The following is a 22,666-nucleotide window of genomic DNA, read 5'->3' as shown; positions in this document are numbered from 1 at the left end:
TGCATCAAATCAGTGGCATGCTTGCGGACTACCTACAAATCTGTTAGAAGTTATGATAGAAAAACAACTTTAATTAACGAGTTTCGTAAATTCGGAATATCCGTCTTTCTTTGCCGTTGGAGTTTCTTTTTCTGTTTCTCACTATTTTCTTTCTCATGTTATGTTACATATAATAATTATATAATCATCAAATTTGACAAGTTGGCTACAATGACGATGAAAAGAAAGTCTGGCTTGAGACGAAATCTTTTAAATGTGAAATCAGAAAAGTTGAAGCTTAGCCAAAAGGGAACCTTTTTAAACGTAATTTTAATAGTATTCTTGTCATAATCAAATAATACTATGGATTTAATTTGTTTTATATCAAATTATATTTTGCTCTAAATTTCAGTGTGCTCGTGTAACAAATTGTCTTGTTGATTTGCGTTTAGCTAGTTTTAGTCTATTTTCCCCTATTTTCGACGTGGTCATATTAACGTTATTTCTGTCAGAATCTGAGATTGCTTCTTCGAAGGGTTTTCAATAAAAAATCTCAAAACCTAACAGGAGCAGGGCTCGAACTTAACAGCGGCCTCGACGGCATTTGCAATTGCCGTCGTTGAGATATATCATATAAATTGCCGTAGGTAGAGAGCATCACTGATAGTAGCCCGAGCTCTCTGACTGTAAGAGAGCTAGACGGACATTTGGACATAAACACGCTCTCATTACAATCAGAGACCAACCTATGTCTTTTTTTGGCAATTCCTGACTACCAAACGGTAGGCAACGAGTCCCGCTCTAATACCACAACAATCCTATGTTTGACGTCAAATACCTTTACATCAATCATTTTCGAGTTAAGTGATACAAAAAAAATCCACATATTAATCACTAATACACATACTACAGAAAGAAACCCGACAGCACCCACATTCAGCTACGCTTCGTGACACTCCGTCGCAACAATTGCAAAGCTCGGCGATCTATTTCGAGACTGGGCGATTCCGCCTTGTGCAGCAGTTACAAGGGTCATCTCATAAGAGGAGGCAGTATGTAGCACATACTTTTGCCGTATCCTGTCGATAACACCCCAAATGTATCCTTCAAATTCAAAATGGAATCAATAATGTGTAATTGTTTTGGTTTAATGACGTAATGAAATCCAAATTCATCCAAAACGGCATTAGCCAACTCTTCCATGTTGTAACTTCGCTTGATATGAGACGGCCCCTGTAACTGCTGCACAAGGCGGAATCGCCCAGTGCGCGATCACGTGGTCTACGTCTCGAAATAGATCGCCGAGCTTTGCAATTGTTGCGACAGAGTGTCACGAAGCGTAGCTGAATGTGGGTGCTGTCGGGTTTCTTTCTGTAGTATGTGTATTAGTGCTTAATATGTGGATTTTTTTTGTATCACTTAACTCGAAAATGATTGATGTAAAGGTATTTGACGTCAAACATAGGATTGTTGTGGTATTAGAGCGGGACTCGTTGCCTACCGTTTGGTAGTCAGGAATTGCCAAAAAAAGACATAGGTTGGTCTCTGACTGTAATGAGAGCGTGTTTATGTCCAAATGTCCGTCTAGCTCTCTTACAGTCAGAGTACTCGGGCTACACTGATAGCAGTGGGGAAATGTATACACATGATGTACATTATCTGCCAATATTTAACATTTGCACATTTAAAAGATGTCTACATATAACAAGATAACCTTTCAGTCAGGTTTATTTGCTGCAAATGTCACTTTTAAACATATTGCCATTGGCAGGCTCAAAATTGCCGTCGGTGGACTTTCACCCATTGCAATTCTTTTAAATAATTGCCATGGGAGACAAATTGTTAAAGGTAGAGTCAACTCCAACAAGAGCCTTATGTGTTGGAAAGATGCATACCCGGACCACCAACACATACTAACACTTTAGCAAATGAAAAACGCGTAATTTTAGAGTTAATAAAAAACCACGATTATTCCTGCTAACTGGGGGCAGCCATTTTGTTTCGTTTTTGTGACGTCCGGTGGGATAGCTTGGGGTGAAGTGACGTCAGCTCCTGACCATCTCCTGTATGTACAGTGTAAACAAAAGCAGTAATTTTCGACAAGGCGCTTCTCTTTGATCAACCTAATTTGAAAGCAGCATAAATAACGTAATAATATAATAAACTATTTAACTAAATATATTTCAAGTTGCATTAACGGAAAAAAATGGGGTTATGGTGTTTTTCTCTGTTTAATAATCCAAAGGAAAAATGTACACTATTACGCCTATTGATATGCTACGTTGGAGCAAAAACGATACCCAAGTGATAATCTTATTTTCTTTGGGACTACGTAATTGGTCAGTTCTGTGGTTTTAGATGGAAAAGTCTACTTAATCAATACAGGTAATATTCCACAATACCGGTATGTATTTTTGTGTCTAGACAGCGTCAATTAATTGGCTCGTCTGGTTACCAATCAAATACACCCCTGCCAATCAGGAATCAAAGGTAGAAGCAACTAACAGCATAGACCAATTAACTAAGAAAACACTCCGTGTATCATTTCAGTACGTAGGTTAATGCATGGGCAAAACATTGTTAATTGTTTCGACTTGTTGTGTAGCCACTTTGACAATGGTATTTTATTTTGTATTGAAAATAATATATATAGTGCTGGATATACTTACTGGCTTACTGGGATGTGTATTATTACAGAACATTGCAATGCATGACTATTTATCATCCCGCAAAAACCAGGTAGATTGTGTTTCTCTAGTTCTAAGGCTCATTCCTGATGTGACGCGTTAAGTATTACGTAACCACCAGCTCGCCAGAGGGCGTACTCACTGAGATGGTACAAAATGGCTGCGCCCGTTATATATAATAGTCGTCACATTTAACCGTTTTATTAATTAACTATACGATTATACGTGTTGATATTAAGCAATAATGTACATTATATATCGTTGAATATGCATACCAGGCCAAATGCCTTAATTGCCCTCTCCTTTAAGTTCAAGCCCTGCAGGAGGCACAACATGTTGTGTTTATGTTGGTATTTAAACCTTCTCAATAAAGAATATATCTATAATAGTAAACAATGTGGTTAGATACATAAGAATATCATGTGTATCACTGTATCTTGTATGGCTTAGCCACCAGTACTCTGACTGTAAGAGAGCTAGATGGACATTTGGACAGTTATACACTCTCATAACAGTCAGAGACCAAGATATGTAGTTTTCTTTCAATCGCTGCCCACCAAAGAGTAGTCAAAGATTCCCACTCTAATACCACAACAATCCTATGTTTGACATCAAATACATTTACATCGATCATTTTCAAATTCCTTGATTAAAAATAATACAGATATTAATCACTAATACACACACTACAGAAATAAACCCGACAGCACCCACATTCCAGGGGTTGAAAGTTAAATTTTTTTTACCACTATCCCAAAGGAATAGTGAATTTGAAAAAACACTATTCCATCTAAAAATGTACTATCCCTTCAATTATTAATGTACCACTAGTTTTCCTGACTGTGCTAGGTCGCCCTGTACAACATTGCGTAACAAACAATTGTTTATATACCAGTCTATGCTGCATACTAGCTGGAATTACAAACAAACTCGCTCTAAACATTAGTCTTGATCAAAAAGACGTTTATTTTGTACCGGTAAGTGCATGAGAAAGGTCTTAGTAGCACGAGGATTTGTTCTGCAGAAAAATGTAGCTGAAGAAAAAGCATAAGTGGAATAGTCGCAGGTGATTTTCGGTATTCCGTGCTTTATTTTCACTTTCATGACGGAATATTGGAAGAATTGTTTTACTATTCCGTTTCGAAATTTACTATTTGCGGAATAGCGTAAAATTCGACCCTTGCATTCAGCTAAGCTTAAGTAAAGTTAGGACAGCAGAATTCTAAGTTCGCCAACCTATATTGTGACGTAGTGTCACATGATCGCCCACTCAGTCATTTCATCTTCCAAGGGCATATAAAAGATCCCTTGCTACTAATGGTAAAATGTAGTGGGTTTCAATCCTAACACTATGATAAAATTACTAAATATTTGACATCCACTAGCCGATGATTGATGAATCAATGTGCTCTTGTGGTGTCGTTAAACAAAACAAACACTTTTTTGGTGATTGTCGGGCACTTGTATTATTGTATGAGATGGCCCCTGGAAGACAGAATGGTTGAGTGGGCGATCATGTGACACTACTTCACAATATAGGTTGGCGAACTTAGAATTCTGATGTCCGAAGCAAAAACGTGTTTCCGATGAAATTTGAAATCCTAATGCCTGCTATTAAGGGTTACCTAGAGTTACTTTAGGGTTAGAACTTAGAGTTAGATGTCGGGTTATTATTAGTTTTTGGGTTAAGTTGAAGTTCCCTTTTTATACATGTATCAGTATAATGGGGGTAACAGGTGGATATCTCTCCAATATTGTAATGTTTCATTGCCATTCATTGCTAAAAATGTATTCTGTTTTTCAGACTTAATGGCAGAATCTCAGGTGTATACATTTAAGGACGAAAAGCCAGTTCCTGACATTGTTCTTGAATACCCTGCATCTCTGAGACAAAACAAAATTCCAATTGTTATTGACAATGGTACACATTTCACATAGTTATTTATGGTATTTAATTCTTGTAATATACTCAAGTAACCCTATTTTGTGAATTACTGTTCATTTGACTCTTTTTGAGACATAGTAATTAAGTTATTACAATTTTAAATATACCAGGCATTATCTGGCACTGTACATAAAGTGTAAATATTAGGGATGTGTGGTTTTATCGGTATACTGATGTATTAATGATTCATAGAGTAAATAAAACATATTATGGACTGATACTCCGTACCTGTACCAGTACACTTGGTGATTTCCGTAATTCAAAGTCGGCGTCGGTAGGAAAACTCTGGTCTCTTAGATTTGACTGCTTGTCTTAACTAGCCGATGTATTATGTATGCTGGGCTGTCATTAAAGGGACATACCCTAGTTTCAGCCCTTGAAAATTAACACTAAGTTTAGTTAATCTACAAACATGTGACACATTTGGATAAAGTTACAATTGAATGAAACATGAGACTGTGACTTTGAAATGGTGAAATACCCGCTAAAAATAGACTAAAACTCAAATCCATATCTGTTACTGTGCGTTTTTAAAAATATGAGAAATGCATTTTGTGCTAAAAACACCAGGATGACCAAAAACACTTGGAAATGGATAATCTAAACAATAAAATCTTAAGTAAAGTATGATTTCAGTTATCAAAAATGACTATAATAGTCAAAAATATGCCTTAGTGTTTAAAAACTAGGCTATGTCCCTTTATTCATTTATTCATTTATTGGTTCTTTTAATTGTGTTCAAAGACGTCATAAAAGGAAGGGCCTGACATTATGAAATAAGCTTTAGTACATCAAAGTTATCCATGTATATTTAATGTTTTAAACAATAACCATCGACTGTATCATGTATCTTCTTTATTTATATATGCCTTCCTTGACAGTGTTGTAAATAAAAAAAATCGTCATACCCATCCCTAGGAAATATATTGTGATAGGTATTTTCATTGTAGCTGTTTTCCAGTTAAAGTTATAATAAATGGTGAGGCAAATGAAACTATTTTCCATCTCATTTATTTGTTGAATATTCCATGAATGATATAGACTTTGACTGATAAAAAGTGTTTGTCTGTTTCAGGATCCTATCAGTGCCGTGCAGGATGGGCAAACAAACCCGAACCAGACTTAATGTTTAGGAACATAACGGCAAAACAGCGAGGCAAGAAGGTAATGGTTTAACGTTTTCTTCACGTCAGTATCGATCCCCATCGGTGGACCCACTCGACTATTTCTCGTTCCAGCCAGTGCTCCACAGCTCCACAACAAGGCCGTGGTATGTGTTATCCTGTCTGTGGGATGGTGCATATAGAAGGTCCCTTGTTGCTAATTGAAAAGAGTAGCCCATGAAGTGGCGACAGCGAGTTTCCTCTCTCAATATTTTTGTGGTCCTTAACCATATGTCTGACACCATATAACCGTAAATAAAATGTGTTGAGTGCATCGTTAAATAAAACATTTCCTTCTTCCTTCAAGTCAATATGTTTAATTGAAGCTTTTATCATTTTGTACAAAACAATGGACCATGTTCAAAATTAACAGTGCATTCACAAGTCAAACCAACTTTTAGTAAACTTTATTGGCAGTAATTTTATATTTGTAAATTCAATTAAATATATGTCAATATGAATCTGATCATTTTTGACAAATAATTGAAATATTCATTGTGAGTAACCAACTCGGTTTCATCAACTGGGTCACAAATTTGAGTACCGCATTGAGTATATATTTAGTATGAGAATCACGAAACTAGTAGCACCATTAATGCTTTTGACCACCTCAGTATTAAAGTAATAAAAAAGTAAAATTTAAAACACTTGTGGAGCAGTGAAGATTGTCATCGTATCAGACCAAAGTATGATTTGTAATATTAAAACTTATCTTTCAGGAATCGGATCTTCAAGTTGGCAACGACATTGCAAACATTGAAATTGTTCGGTGGGTACTTCGGACACAGTTTGACAGAAATGTTATAACACTTCTTGATGTGCAGGTAATAACAGTTATTAAAATTAAGTCCCACCCCCACCCCTGGCCTTTCACAGTAATAAATGTGAGACAAGTGATAATTATTCTCCCTAGAAGCTAAAGGAAAGAATATTTTACTTGTTATAGCATCTTTATCACTGTCTTTTGACTATCAAAACATGCATCTTTCAATGTCAGGGTGATAAAAACTTATATTCTCATTTTGTTTCTCTTTGGTTCATATGTATTAACCACTGGCTAGGTTTAGCAGATGGTTGTAACCAGCGGGTCAAAATAGGAAATAAATGTATTTAAAGAGTTCAGACTATTATTCAGGCGAATGTTTCCTAAGTTCAACTTTTGTTTATTTTTATTGCAGGAGCAGGTCTTTGATTACATATTCACCCACCTTGGAATTAATTCTGATGGATGTGTCGACCATCCTGTTGTGCTCACTGAACCAGTCTGTAATCCAAATTATTGTCGCCAACGTAAGTTGATCCAAATTACTGTCAGTGTAACTTAATTCAAATTACTGTCAGCAACGTAAGTTGATCCAAATTACTGTCAGCAACGTAAGTTAATTCAAATTATTGTCAGCAATTTAAGTTGATACAAATTACTGTCGGCAGCAACATAAGTTTATCAAAATTACTGTCAATGTGAGTTAATTCAAATTACTGTCAGCAGTGTAAGTTGATCCAAATTACTGTCGGCAATGTAAGTTGATCCAAATTACTGTCGGCAATGTAAGTTAATTCAAATTACTGTCAATGTCAGTTAATTCAAATTACTGTTGGCAATGTAAGTTGATTCAAATTACTGTCAATGTAAGTTAATTCAAATTACTGTCAGCAAGGTAAGTTGATCCAAATTACTGTCAATGTAAGTTAATTCAAATTACTGTCAGCAGTGTAAGTTGATCCAAATTACTGTCAATGTAAGTTACTTCAAATTACTGTTGGCAATGTAAGTTGATCCAAATTACTGTCGGCAATGTAAGTTAATTCGAATTATTATCAGCAATTTAAGTCGATACAAATTACTGTCGGCAGCAACATAAGTTTATCAAAATTACTGTCAATGTGAGTTAATTCAAATTACTGTCAGCAGCGTAAGTTGATCCAAATTACTGTCGGCAATGTAAGTTGATCCAAATTACTGTCGATGTCGGTTAATTCAAATTACTGTTGGCAGTGTAAGTTGATCCAAATTACTGTCAATGTAAGTTAATCCAAATTACTGTCGGCAAGGTAAGTTGATCCAAATTACTGTCAATGTAAGTTACTTCAAATTACTGTCGGCAACGTAAGTTGATCCAAATTACTGTCGGCAATGTAAGTTAATTCAAATTATTATCAGCAATTCAAGTCAATACAAATTACTGTCTGCAGCAACATAAGTTTATCAAAATTACTGTCAATGTGAGTTAATTCAAATTACTGTCGGCAGTGTAAGTTGATCCAAATTACTGTCAATGTAAGTTACTTCAAATTACTGTCGGAAATGTAAGTTGATCCAAATTACTGTTGGCAATGTAAGTTAATTCAAATTATTGTCAGCAATTTAAGTCGATACAAATTACTGTCGGCAGCAACATAAGTTTATCAAAATTACTGTCAATGTGAGTTAATTGAAATTACTGTCGGCAATGTAAGTTGATCCAAATTACTGTTGACAACGTAAGTTGATTCAAATTACTGTCGGCAAATGTAAGTTGATCAGAATTACTGTTGGCAACGTAAGTTGTTCCAAATTACTATCAGCAACGAAAGTTGATACAAATTACTGTCAGCAACGTACAAATTACTGTTGGTAATATAATCCAAGTTACTGTCGGCAATGTAAGTTGATCTAAGTTGCTGTCTGTGATGTAAGTTGATCCAAATTACTGTTGAGAATGTAAATTAATCCAAATTACAATTGGTAATGTAAGTTGATCCAAATTACTGTCGAGAGTGTAAGTTAATCCAAATTACTGTCGAGAGTGTAAGTTAATCCAAATTACTGTTGAGAGAGTAAGTTAATCCAGATTACTGTTGAGAATTAAGTTAATCCAAAATACTGTTGAGAGTGTAAGTTAATCCAAATTACTGTTGAGAATGTAAGTTAATCCAAATTACTGTCAGTAATGTAAGTTAATTCAAATTATAATTTTGTGTTTGTAGTCTCTCTGCATACTCATCCTATAACTGTCTACTGTGATTCAATTTTTATTCATATTTACTTCCATAATTCTATTAGGAATGTTCATTTGTGTATTAAACGTGTGTTGTTGCACTCAGTGATATAACTTCTCAGTGATTGCTATTTCAGTTCCTTGTGATTGTCATTTCAGTTGCGTATGATTGTTCTCTATTATTGATATTTTTATATGACTTATTTCAGAAATGACTGAAATGCTGTTTGAGTGTTACCACATTCCCCAGGTTGTGTATGGAGTAGACTCGCTGTTCAGTTTTTACTACAACCACCCTCAAGCAGGTACTTAATACAATGCCATTATTAGAATCAGTCACTGTTCAGTTTGTACTACAACAAATCTGCCCCGGGTCGGGCCACTGGCTATCCAGATATGGTACCCAGGACAGACATGCTCGAAACTAGTGGTATATGAGCATGTTAAAAATATTGGACTTGGACTACAACAAACCTCAAGCAGGTACTTAAAACAATGCCATTATTAGAATAGGTCATTTTTCATTTCATCTTATTTTCTTACTTATATCCAATTAAGGTTGTCTGTCCAGGACAGTGAGTTAGTTGTTAATTGGTTAGTGAGAGAGAAGAGGGTGTAGTGGCCTTACTGAGCCCTTAGGAGCTCCCTCTGGGTGGAAGCTGGTACCGTGCTGCGAACCCTGTACCTACCAGCCTGTAGTCCAATGGCTTAACCACTGCGCCACCAAGAATCAGTCACTGTTTAGTTTATACTACAACAAACCTCAACCCGCTAATTATACTCGGCCATTATTAATAGTTTAACCATGTAGTAGTCAAAATACCTCTTACATCTCATATACAAACTGGCATACAACACATACTGCATGTGGTTTCATTCATATCAGTGATTAGTTATAACTTGAATTTGGAACTAACAGTTATTATAACGGAATGATTACTTGCATAGAGTATCATATAAGATAGTTATGTTTTGGGTTCTCAATAAAACTATACTGTTAACTACTTTGTTAGGCTTTGTATTGTATGCTAGCTTCGGTGGTTTGTCGACTGAAAAAGAAATAACAGTTATGTTGATGATTTATTGAAATTAGACATACAGAGTAAAACCATTAAAAAAATACTTTCAGATGTGACAGGATTGTGAACTGTCATTTTGTATTTGCACAATGTTGTGATTACTAGTTTCTCGATGAGTCGTTACATAACTAATTGTTTATTGTTTCTTTAAGAATACCGCCTCCAGGCTTGTGAACATGACTTGAATGTGATTGTTTCTGTGTTGTAGCTACTGGTGATGCATTGATTGTTGACTGCGGTTACCAGACAACTCACATTCTTCCATATCTGAATGGACGCCTAGATTCAGCCAATTGTCGCAGACTGAACCTGGGAGGCATTCATGTAGATTCCTTCTTGCAGAGGATATTGCAGCTCAAGTATCCTGGGCACTTTGCCCAGATAAGTTTAACTAGAGCTGAGGTTGGTATACCTCTATATTGATTATGTAGCATGCAGTGGGAAGATTTAATGTTCCTTTGATTTATGCTTATTGTTTGCGATTGTCGAAATTTAGATGGGGAATTATTTGTGCAATGTAACTTCTGCACAATACTAGCCTACTTTACATATTTAACTCTAATGGAACCCAAGTACATTAATTTTGTTCTACTACATGGTCCATTTTGTCTAGCATAGCATTATGGTCACCTTTGTTTTACATTTGAATTCTTGTGCTAAGGATGAATTCGGGTTTATCAAAATGTTAGAGCAGAAAATAAAACTGGGACCATCAGTAGTTTGGGTTTTTATGTGTGTGGGTGTTTTTGTAAACTATATAGTATGTTAATTTGTTGTAGGAAATGATCCAAGAACACTCATACCTGGCAGTTGACTACCTGTCTGAGCTTGAAGACTGGCTCAGTCCAGAAGTCTTTGAAGCTCATGTCCGCAAGATACAGCTTCCTTACAATAACGTAGGTTCCTCTCTTACTTAAAGCTATTCTGTTTTGTTGTATAACATATTATGTCAATAATCATACATTTCAATGAAGCACTGTCCCTTAGCAAGTGTATTATTCATCATTGTCTTTTGTTGACTTAGTGTACTATCACTCGTAGACTATTGAGATGCAAATGAACCAATTCTTTAATTAAGCAGATAACTGATTATAGTTGTACATCACTAAACCCCCAGAAAGAACGATAAACAATTCGTATAACTACATTCAGTGCAAATAATATAGTTCAAAATATACATAAATAATTCTGTAGAAAGCAGAAAGCTGTAATGTTATGATGATACAGGATGATAGAATTCCTTACTAGATCATTTCTGCTTAAATTAATGACCAAACAAACAAATGAAGGTAACAAGAACAATATAGATATTTATTTACATATGACAATTAAAAAAAGGCTAGTTACACATGACATAAAAAGTCAATAAAGGATAATGGTGTATTACTTTTATTTCCTCAAGTTAGGTCAAATCATAATTTTGGCTTAGCGACGACCCTATCTCCAACTCAGAACATTCGGGGAAGTGAATCTGAATTTATAAAAAAAAAAAAGTAAAAAATATCCCAAGACTAAAGAACTTTAGATAGAAAATTTTGGGGTGTCGACAAACACAATGTGTTATGTGCATAGCTACATTGTTGCCTGATACAGGCTTCTCCCAAACTTAGAACTCAAAACACACATTATAGTTGTTATTTACAGGGCTCAAACTTAAGAATTTATCTCCCACAGCAATTGTTTTTGTAATTGACGAGGGGGAAACGGCCCATCAATGACAATTTGAAGCCTGCCTATGGCAGTTTTTTTAAAAAGTGACTTGCAGCAAATAAAAATAAATGAAAGGTTATTTTGCTGAATGCAGACATAGTTAAAATGTACAAATGTTAAATACTGACAGATAATGTACACCAGGCATGGTGCTTATAAAACTAGTCTAGATTCGAGACTCTAATAGTCTGAGACAGTAATGTCAAGACAATGCCATACAAATCGTATGTGTGTGACATCATCAGAGATTGAGTCTGGACACTAAAAGTTTTATAAGCACGGGCCCAGGTGTATACATTTTCCATCGTTGAGGAGCTTTACAGACCTACAGTACAGCAAGTTATATCTCAATGACAGCAATTGCCATCATTACGTTTGAGTCCTGATTTACAAATAGGAGGTAATTAGTTTTAAACTTTTCTATCACTCTATTTTCAGCTGCCGGGAAGTCAGGTGAGCGCGGAACAGCAGAAAGAGAGACGACAGCAGCAGATCACACGACTGAAGGAGGTGAACGCTAAACGCAGACTACAGAAGGTGAGAGGTTTACAGTATGACTTTGTTGCACCATGTTGTTGAAGCCAAGTGTATTGTGTTGTGGGGGTTTTAATATTGGTATTTGTGGAACATCACATGAATTTGGTAGAAATTTATTAGTTTTTATGTTTTTATTTAAAGTTAGTATGTTGAGAATATTTTTAATATTGAAACATGTACAAATGTTAGCATATGCGTTCATTAAGGGATCATTTGTTAATGTTTAGTATTGGTAATTTTAAACAGTTTTAACAAAGTCAAAGAGAAGTTGTTTGTCATTTCAGGTTCTTGTTGTTTCCATGACAGCATACTGAGTAATAGTACTTGTGTTTGTCATTTCAGGTTCTAGCCGTTTCCATGACAACAGACTGAGTAAGAGAACTTGTGTTTGTTGTTTCAGGTTCCAGCTGTTACCATGACAACACACTGAGTAAGAGAACTTGTGCTTGTTGTTTCAGGTTCTAGCTGTTACCATGACAACACACTGAGTAAGAGAACTTGTGTTTGTTGTTTCAGGTTTTAGCTGTTTCCATGACAACACACTGAGTAAGAGGTCTTGTGTTTGTTGTTTCAGGTTCAGGAGGAGGAGAAGCAGCTACAGCAGCTGGTCAATGTCCAGGAGATGCTGGTCGACGGCGACGAGGACTCGTTCACTGTACGTGTGTAGGAATAACTGCTTACTGCCTGTAGATATCAGTAACGGCTTACTGCCTGTAGATATCAGTAACGGCTTACTGTCTGTAGATATCAGTAAAAGCTTACTGCCTGTAGATATCAGTAACTGCTTACTGCCTGTAGATATCAGTAACTGCTTACTGTCTGTAGATATCAGTAACTGCTTACTGTCTGTAGATATCAGTAAAAGCTTACTGCCTGTAGATATCAGTAACAGCTTACTGCCTGTAGATATCGGTAACGGCTTACTGTCTGTAGATATCAGTAACTGCTTACTGCCTGTAGATATCAGTAACTACTTACTGTCTGTAGATATCAGTAAAAGCTTACTGCCTGTAGATATCAGTAACGGCTTACTGTCTGTAGATATCAGTAACTGCTTACTGTCTGTAGATATCAGTAACTGCTTACTGCCTGTAGATATCAGTGGCTATCCTGCAAAGCTTAGAATGGAGCCTTGCAGCATTTTCCCTTCATTTTGAGTAGGCTAAAGCTGATATTTTAAGGCAGTAACTAGTTATTTGTTTATTCTGCAATCCAATAAGAATAGTCGGAAAATTATATTTATTCGAGATTTTCTATGCAGACTGTACCATCAATATAGCAAGTCTTTTGCAGTATGACACCAGATAAGATATATGACCCCATTCTATGTAAAACTCTAGCTATACAAAACCCCACATTTAAACAACAATTCATTGGAATAAAAAACATGTTTTGTTATTTTTATTGTGACAAAACTTTATTTGTACATAATGTATTGAAACTAATGATTTAAAAAGTATGAATGAATGAATATGTTATAGGTCTTCAGTCAGTTGTACTAAAGTGTCACCTGAGTAGAACTCTAGTATGTGCTATTATGAAATTTTTGTTTCAGAAAGCCATGTACAATGTGGGTGTGAAGACGGCCGAAGAGCTTCAACTCACCATCAACAAGTTGACGGTCAGCATTCAGCGAGCCAATGCCAAAATCCTCGGCATAGAACCTCCACCTGAGGAACCCGAGGTGAGTCTTTATAGTATTACAGTCATATCTCAACATTGAACCTCCACCTGAGGAACCCGAGGTCAGTCTTTATACTATTCCAGTCATATCTCAACATCAAACCTCCACCTGCGGAACCCGAGGTCAGTCTTTATACTATTCCAGTCATATCTCAACATCGAACCTCCACCTGGAGAACCCGAGGTCAGTCTTTATACTATTCCAGTCATATCTCAGTATCAAACCTCCACCTGTGGAACCCGATGTCAGTCTTTATACTATTCTAGTCATATCTCAACATCGAACCTCCACCTGGAGAACCCGAGGTCAGTGTTTATACTATTCCAGTCATATCTCAACATCGAACCTCCACCTGGAGAACCCCAAGGTCAGTCTTTATACCATTCCAGTCATATCTCAACATCAAACCTCCACCTGTGGAACCCAAGGTCAGTCTTTATACTATTCCAGTCATATCTCAGTATCGAACCTCCACCTGTGGAACCCGATGTCAGTCTTTATACTATTCTAGTCATACCTCAACATCGAACCTCCACCTGAGGAACCCGAGGTCAGTCTTTATACTATTCTAGTCATACCTCAACATCGAACCTCCACCTGAGGAACCCGAGGTCAGTCTTTATACTATTCCAGTCATATCTCAACATCGAACCTCCACCTGAGGAACCCGAGGTCAGTCTTTATACTATTCCAGTCATATCTCGAGGTCAGTCTTTATACTATTCCAGTCATATCTCAACATCGAACCTCCACCTGGAGAACCCGAGGTCAGTCTTTATACTATTCCAGTCATATCTCAACATCAAACCTCCACCTGGAGAACCCGAGGTCAGTCTTTATACTATTCCAGTCATATCTCAACATCGAACCTCCACCTGGAGAACCCGAGGTCAGTCTTTATACTATTCCAGTCATATCTCAACATCAAACCTCCACCTGCGGAACCCGAGGTCAGTCTTTATACTATTCCAGTCATATCTCAACATCGAACCTTCACCTGGAGAACCCGAGGTCAGTCTTTATACTATTCCAGTCATATCTCAGTATCAAACCTCCACCTGTGGAACCCGATGTCAGTCTTTATACTATTCTAGTCATATCTCAACATCGAACCTCCACCTGGAGAACCCGAGGTCAGTTTTTATACTATTCCAGTCATATCTCAACATCGAACCTCCACCTGAGGAACCCGAGGTCAGTCTTTATACTATTCCAGTCATATCTCAACATCAAACCTCTGCCTGAGGAACCCGAGGTCAGTCTTTATACTATTCCAGTCATATCTCAACATCAAACCTCTGCCTGAGGAACCCGAGGTCAGTCTTTATACTATTCCCGAGTCTATTCCAGTCATATCTCAACATCGAACCTCCACCTGGAGAACCCGAGGTCAGTCTTTATACTATTCCAGTCATATCTCAACATCGAACCTCCACCTGGAGAACCCGAGGTCAGTCTTTATACTATTCCAGTCATATCTCAACATCAAACCTCCACCTGAGGAACCCGAGGTCAGTCTTTATACTATTCCAGTCATATCTCAACATCGAACCTCCACCTGAGGAACCCGAGGTCAGTCTTTATACTATTCCAGTCATATCTCAACATCGAACCTCCACCTGAGGAACCCGAGGTCAGTCTTTATACTATTTCAGTCATATCTCAACATCAAACCTCCACCTGGAGAACCCGAGGTCAGTCTTTATACTATTCCAGTCATATCTCAACATCGAACCTCCACCTGGAGAACCCGAGGTCAGTATTTATACTATTCCAGTCATATCTCAACATCGAACCTCCACCTGGAGAACCCGAGGTCAGTCTTTATACCATTCCAGTCATATCTCAACATCAAACCTCTGCCTGGGGAACCTGAGGTGAGTCTTTATATTATTCCAGTCATATCTCAACATCGAACCTCCGCCTGAGGAACTCGGGGTGAATTTTTATACTATTCCAGTCATATGTCAACATAAAGCCTCCACCTGAGATGAGTCTTTATAATATTCCAGTCATATTTCAACATCAAGCCTCCACCTGAGGTGAGTCCGTATAATATTCCAGTCATATCTTGGCATTCATCTGCCACTTGAGGTAAAATCCCTGAAGTAGATCTACACTGTGCCTGTAATCTTCATAGTCTTTATATAAAATTAATTAACTTTATGTTTTCTCATTCAAATCTTGGGATTACACGAAAATATCACTTCATCAGTTAACATGTAAAGTTAGCAAACTGAAACAAGGTACTACAGTGTTTTACTTCTTCGTTTTGTGCTCCAGATCAAAGAGCCTATATTTGACTTGCTGGATATTCCCGATGAGATGTTGACCACTGCACAGCTAGCCATGAAGAAACGTCAGCGGATATTGAAGAGTGCTCGCGACGGCCGAGCAAGAGCTCAGGCTCTGCAGCGTGCTAAAAGGCAGAAGGTATGTTTTATTTTATAACACAACTGTTGGTGAGAACATTATTTGTTATTTCTAATAATACATACTTGTTACAACATATACGTGCGATAACATTTTACAGTCTGGCTGCACCTAGGTGATGATCAGGTCACCAATGCCATACCATCCAATAGAAAAGCACGGTAGACATTGACTCACTAGATGTGATGTACAAGTTAACCTGAAATTGATGCACAAGATAACTTTAAGCATTAGGGTCATCCATAGGTTTTAGGTAGAAAAGGCATTTAAATTTATTTTAAAGCTATCCATTTATCTTACAACTCGTTGTTTAAAAAAGTATCCATATTACTTTTTCAACAGCTGTAATGGCAGTGAAAAGTTTTTGTTTTAAGTAATTTGGAGTATATTGATAATCCTAGGAACTTGAAGATGAGAAAAGATTGGAAGAAAAGAGGCTTAACAATTTTCAAGAATGGTTGAACGAGGTCCGGCAGAAACGGCAGGTAGGATGATACGTGTTATAAACAAAGGTTTATGAAAGAAATGTGTTGTGACCATCAGCTTGAAATTACAGTTTTAAAATGTTTAATACTAAATTTGAGTTGCTTAAGAATGTGCAAAAAAATCTTAAGTATAATGTATAAATAACAAGTCAGTGTTATTTGTATTGAATAGTTTACATGATTTCCAAACGTCTATAGCATAATTCTGTGTGGTTTTCAAACCTCCATCAAGTGTTTTTCTTGTCAATTTCAGCAAATTGTTGACGCTCGAAACAAAAGAAGACAGAGGAAAGCAGACATGGCAAAGAGACGAACGTACGCCTCCCAGCAGAGAATGAAGATCATCTCCCAGTTGGCTCAGAGTAAGCAAACATGACGGGTTGTTCTTTGACGAAACGCTCACAATAACTTTCACCAACATAGGGGGCGGGACGTAGCCCAGTGGTAAAGTGTTCGCTTGATGCCCGGTCAGTCTAGGGTCGATCCCCGTCGGTGGGCCCACTGGGTCATTTCTCTTTCCAGCCAGTGCTCCACAACTGATGTAACAAAGGCCGTGGTATGTACTATCCTGTCTGTGGGATGGTGCATATAAAAGATCCCTTGCTGCCAATCGAAAAGAGTAGCCCATGAAGTGGCGACAGCAGGTTTCTTCTCTCAATATCTGTGTTGTCCTTAGCCATATGTCTAGGGTGTCGTTAAACATCCATCCATCCATCCATCCATTAACCATATGTCTGACACCATATAACTGTAAATAAAATGTGTTGAGTGCGTCGTTAAATAAAACATTTCCTTCTTTCCTTTTCCCACAACCTTTTATAGTTGCCTGTCGCCCCATAACACGACTCGGTATGGATGGCTCCCCAGTATGAAATCCTGGCTGTACCAGTACTAACTGTCTTGTCATGTAATGTTTTTTTTTCATTATTGTCATTTTCATCACTAGAAGTATGGCAGGTTTTGGTAGTTTAGTGCTGTCAATATTTTTGTCTGCATTTTTTCATGTCACATATCTTAGAAACATCAAATAAAACTTTATTAACCACTCAAGTTTTAATTAATGAACATTATTAACCATTGATAATCATCGTGGGTCTTTTCAGATTCGAAGAAGTCAAAGAAAGAAGATACTTTTGGAAAGAATGATGCAGACTGGGATGTGTACAAATCAATTGTGAGTGAACATGGCAGTCTGTAGGTATTTAAACAAATTTGTGGTGTACGTTTATTACCGTACATACATTTAATCTAATTCAGCCTATTTTATTATGATTAGTACGACTGTTGCATTAGTATTATGATGTAAAATTTTGTATTTAATGTTTGGAATGAAATAATAATATTTTATTCTATATTGATCATACCACACCACAGCACCTCCTGAACAGAAAAAAGAAACTGCATTTTTCACTGATCCATTATTCAAAGAGCAATTTTGAAAATGCACAGTTTTTAACAAAATCATTCCAGGACGATTAAAATGTTTTGTGGTGCATTTTTATATATGTTTTACAAATATTTAGTTTTTCCTGTTTAGAATACTGAAATGGGAACCAGTGATTCTGAAGCTGAAGAGGAGAGACTTGAAGAGATTGACAACATGCTTCGCGAGCACGACCCAGAGTTTCAGAGGTAATACGTTACAGACCTATTCAAAATCTCACTTGCTGACAAAGTGTTCATTAATGGGCAGCAGGTATCAATTTTCAGCAGCTACTTATAACTAATAGGGGCAGGATTTAACTCAGTCGGTTGAGTGCTCGCTTGAGGTGCTTGCGTCGAAGGTGAATCTGTTTGACTGATAGGTTTTTTTTCTCATTCCAACCAGTGCACCACAACTGGTCAAAGGTCATGGTATGTGCTTTTCTGTCTGTGGGAGAGTGCAAATAAAAGATCCTTGCTGCATTAAGAACATGTAGCATGTTTTTTTCTGATGACTGTGTCGTAATTTCTAAATGTTTGACATCCAATAGCCGATGATTAATTAATCAGTGTGCTCTAGTGGTATTGTTAAACAAAACAATACTTATAACTATTCACCTCACTGCGGTGAACCGATATAGCTACCTTCTTCTCTCAAACACCATCCTACTTTCAAAGATAAAAGCTCCTGAACAGTGATTGTGTATTATTTTCATTGCAAGTTCTGAAATTGAAAGGTCAATTTGTAGAAGATTTATTTACTTAAAATATATGTTTTTACTTTGCAGGGAGTTGGACTTTGGTGCTGTACCAGGGGGAGAATTTAACATTGCTGAATACTACCGACTATACCTGGCTGTCGAGAGAATCAGGTCAACATTCACAGTTGTCTCCCTTGATAGACAACATACTTATATACTCGACAAAATGAATTGGCTTTTCGGCATTTTGAAATGATCTACATTACAAAATAACACTTAATAGTTTGAGTTTTCTTTTCTGAGATGTCAAACTGAATTCAAATTATTATTTAATCTAGCTGTCGGATGATATTATAATAAAACACAGCCATCTTTATAAAGTATTGCAAGATGTATTGCAAGGGTGGAAGGTCATAGGAATGTCGTATGAACTAAGTGATGCTATTAACTGATCCTGTGTTACTATGTACTGAAAGATAGAAACAAGAGAACACTTGGTACTGTGCATCACATTTCAGTCACTATTGGTGTCCTAATGTCTGTATAAAGTACAAACAACGTAGGACTGAATGTCAGTAATGTGAGATTGCATGTCGGTAACACAGTTCACTTCAGACATTATAGATGAGTATTTTTGTTGCAACTTTCTGTTAAATGTGATTCCTTATTTCTTTCCATCAGTATATAAGTATTAAGTATTATATTTCCAGAGCTCCCGAGCTTCTGTTCCAGCCGGCAATGATTGGCATGGAGCAGGCAGGAATTGCTGAAACAATCAACTTCATCTTGAAGAAATACAAGCCAGACATCCAGAATAAACTTGTTGGGGTACGAGCATTTCGTTTTATTACCCATATGGGCAGTGAGATGCGGGTGAATATATCTATCTTTCACTAGGGAAAGATAGAAGCTATCTCGTGACTGACAACTTTAATTTCACTCGGGACAGACAATCCGTAATTCCTCGTAACTCCTAAGTTATTGTCTATGTGTTCAACGTCCCCGTACTTGTCAGTGAATGTGGTTATCAATGGGACCCTGACTGAATTCACTGGGTTTTTGTTTGGAAAATGATTTGGATCGGTCTATGATGGATACTGTCTGCAGTGTATTTTGTGTTGGGAATGTTTGAGACTAAAAGGACTGTGACATAACAAGGGTTAAGCTGATACGTCATAGTGTATTTAATACTGATCTCCACTGAAAACGCAGAACCCAATTTTAAGTTGTTAGTGCTATCACATGTGTCAGGTTGCTATAAGTACAACAATAACACCAAACCGTGTATACAATTTTGGGATTATTTATCACCTACCAGAACACATAGTTTTTTAAAGTCAAAATGTTTTGGGGGGTTTTCTTGTATCTTTTGACAACTACAAATCTGACTGGAGTCTTTTCAGTGGTGTTTAGCATATTATCTTCTATCCTGAAACCACCATTTCTATTGACAGAATTAACAGATAAAGCTGTCATATCCTGCTACTAGCTACTACTTTTGATGTCACTTATGTGACGTCGCACGCATAGCCTACATTACAAAATCGCTCACTTGACCTCTAGGTCATCATAGCTGAAATAACAGAAATAATAGCTTTTCCCCTTAATTTTTATGGTCTGCAGGATAAAGATAATAACTAGCTAATGACATCGAATATCTTCTTTATCCTGTTGAGGCCAAATGAGAAATTCCACTCGGCAGGGCCTGCGGAAATACCCATTCTTACCTTCACAGGATAAAACATATCTGACGTCATTAACTAGTTATTCTCTATATAACTGTGGCTTGTTTTCACTTTTACTGTTTTCATATATTGTAGAATGTGTTTCTGACTGGTGGGTGTGCCAGGATTCCACATTTCAAAGACAGAATGGAAAAAGAACTTCTTGAAATGAGACCATTCCAATCAACATATTCAGTTTCCATAGCAAGTGAGTGCAGCAGTATATAAATACTGTTTATGTGTTACACAGGATGTATTGTATAAATATCTTTATATGTCGGTATGTTATACAGGATGTATTATATAAATACTGTTTATATGTTTATATGGGACGTATTGTATAAATCTTTATACGTTACTATGTTATACGGGATGTATTATATAAATACTGTTTATATGTTATACGAGACGTATTGTATAAATATCTTTATACGTCGGTATGTTATACGGGATGTATTATATAAATAACATCCTTATATTTCAGTATGTTATATGGGATGTATTATATAAATATCTTTGTAAGTCAGTATGTTATATGGGATGTATTATATAAAGAATATCTTTATAAGTCGGTGTGTTATATTGGATGTATTGTATAAAGAATATCTTTATATGTCAGTTTGTTATATAGGATGTATATAAATAATATCTTTATCACTATGTTACACAGGATGTATTATATAAATAATATCTTTATATGTCAGTATGTTACATGGGTGTACTATATAAATAATATATTATCCACATAGTTGAAGATATTCAGGGAAATATAATCAGTATGACCCACGTGTGTCATAATGATTTCACATGACCACGAATGACGTAATTTTGTGAAGCAACATCCATAACTTAATGTGGCTTCCTCAGTGGAAACGCTAAAAAATTACGTCGTTTCGTTATCTCTTTTTAGTTACATTTCAAATGTTTTGACATGGTCCTAGCTTGTTATTCATAAAAATAATATTTTGGATAATGTGGATAATAAAGAAATTATTACACTCGCGTGTGAGTTGTACTGATTTTACGAAACTTATATAATAATCTCTATTTATGTCAGTATATTACATGGGGTAATATATATAAATAATATCTTTATTTGTTGGTTTGTTTAACTGACATTTAACATGGTATATTTCAGAGAACCCTAGTCTGGATGCCTGGTATGGAGCAAGGAAGTTTGCTCTATCCCCACAGCTGACAGCCTATTGCATGACAAGGGCAGACTACACAGAAATGGGGGAGGGGTATTTCAGAGAGCACTGTGCCTCCAACAGATTTTATCCCACACCAGTGCTAGCACCAAAAGAGTGATTCAATTTGTACAGTAAAAACATACTCTTTTTAGCACTTGGTTTTTTATTTCTCGCCGAGAGTAATTATAACCCAATTCAAAACAATTGCCCATTGTCTTTCAGTTTAACATGTTTTATAGTCGTGCTGATGATTATATCAGATCATTATCCTAGATATATATTGTTCTACCTTTTTAAAAGTGGAAAATGATTGGTATATTCAGACTAAAATATAAAGGAGTTATTATGAAAATGATTGTAGCCAAGATGCCCATTATATGGTCACCTAAAGGAAGTTGGACATAACAACTGACACAGACCACAGGAAAGGTGCATATCTCATTAACTAAGCTAAGGGAAGTGAGAGGCATTTTACTACCACATCTCACACAAACCCTGACAGAAGTAAGAGACTTGCAGAAATAACAGATACGCAAATGTATTATCATTTTACTACCACATCTCGCACAAACCCTGACAGAAGTAAGAGACTTGCAGAAATAACGACCACATCTCACACAAAGCCTGACAGAAGTAAGAGACTTGCAGAAATAACCGATACACCAATGTATTATCATTTTACTACCACATCTCACACAAACCCTGACAGAAGTAAGAGACTTGCAGAAATAACAGATACACCAATGTATTATCATTTTACTACCACATCTCACACAAACCCTGACAGAAGTAAGAGACTTGCAGAAATAACAGATACACCAATGTATTATCATAGAGAGAAGAACCGATGTCATGATCTGTTAAACTGGCCATTGTATGTTAATTTAACCGATACGCCAATGTATTATCATAGAGAGAAGAACCGATGTCATGATCTGTTAAACTG

At 36.5% G+C, this 22,666-nt stretch overlaps 1 protein-coding gene across 2 annotated transcripts; it reads left to right on the top strand.

The window, feature by feature from the left end:
• Positions 1–258: 258 nt before the first annotated feature.
• Positions 259–21,871, top strand: LOC121383312 (actin-related protein 5-like). Of its 2 annotated transcripts, none has more exons than XM_041513261.1 (20): positions 259–303; positions 4,471–4,587; positions 5,687–5,775; positions 6,494–6,598; positions 6,953–7,064; positions 8,962–9,057; positions 10,040–10,233; positions 10,611–10,727; positions 11,980–12,078; positions 12,653–12,733; positions 13,634–13,762; positions 16,046–16,195; positions 16,597–16,680; positions 16,934–17,042; positions 17,784–17,854; positions 18,218–18,312; positions 18,891–18,974; positions 19,514–19,631; positions 20,624–20,735; positions 21,666–21,871. In XM_041513261.1, the coding sequence occupies exons 2-20, from the start codon at positions 4,476–4,478 to the stop codon at positions 21,836–21,838; spliced, it is 2,130 nt and encodes a 709-aa protein (XP_041369195.1). In that variant the 5' UTR covers positions 259–303; positions 4,471–4,475; the 3' UTR covers positions 21,839–21,871. The 2 variants fall into 2 exon arrangements, with proteins under 2 accessions (XP_041369195.1, XP_041369196.1); XM_041513262.1 differs by lacking the exon at positions 259–303 and adding an exon at positions 3,687–3,732.
• The last annotated feature ends 795 nt before the right edge of the window (positions 21,872–22,666 follow it).

Source organism: Gigantopelta aegis, chromosome 10 (assembly GCF_016097555.1).
Source record: "Gigantopelta aegis isolate Gae_Host chromosome 10, Gae_host_genome, whole genome shotgun sequence".
Lineage (NCBI taxonomy): Eukaryota > Metazoa > Mollusca > Gastropoda > Neomphalida > Peltospiridae > Gigantopelta > Gigantopelta aegis.
Note: the sequence above shows the minus strand (reverse complement) of the source record. Positions and strands in the feature narration are given on the sequence as shown.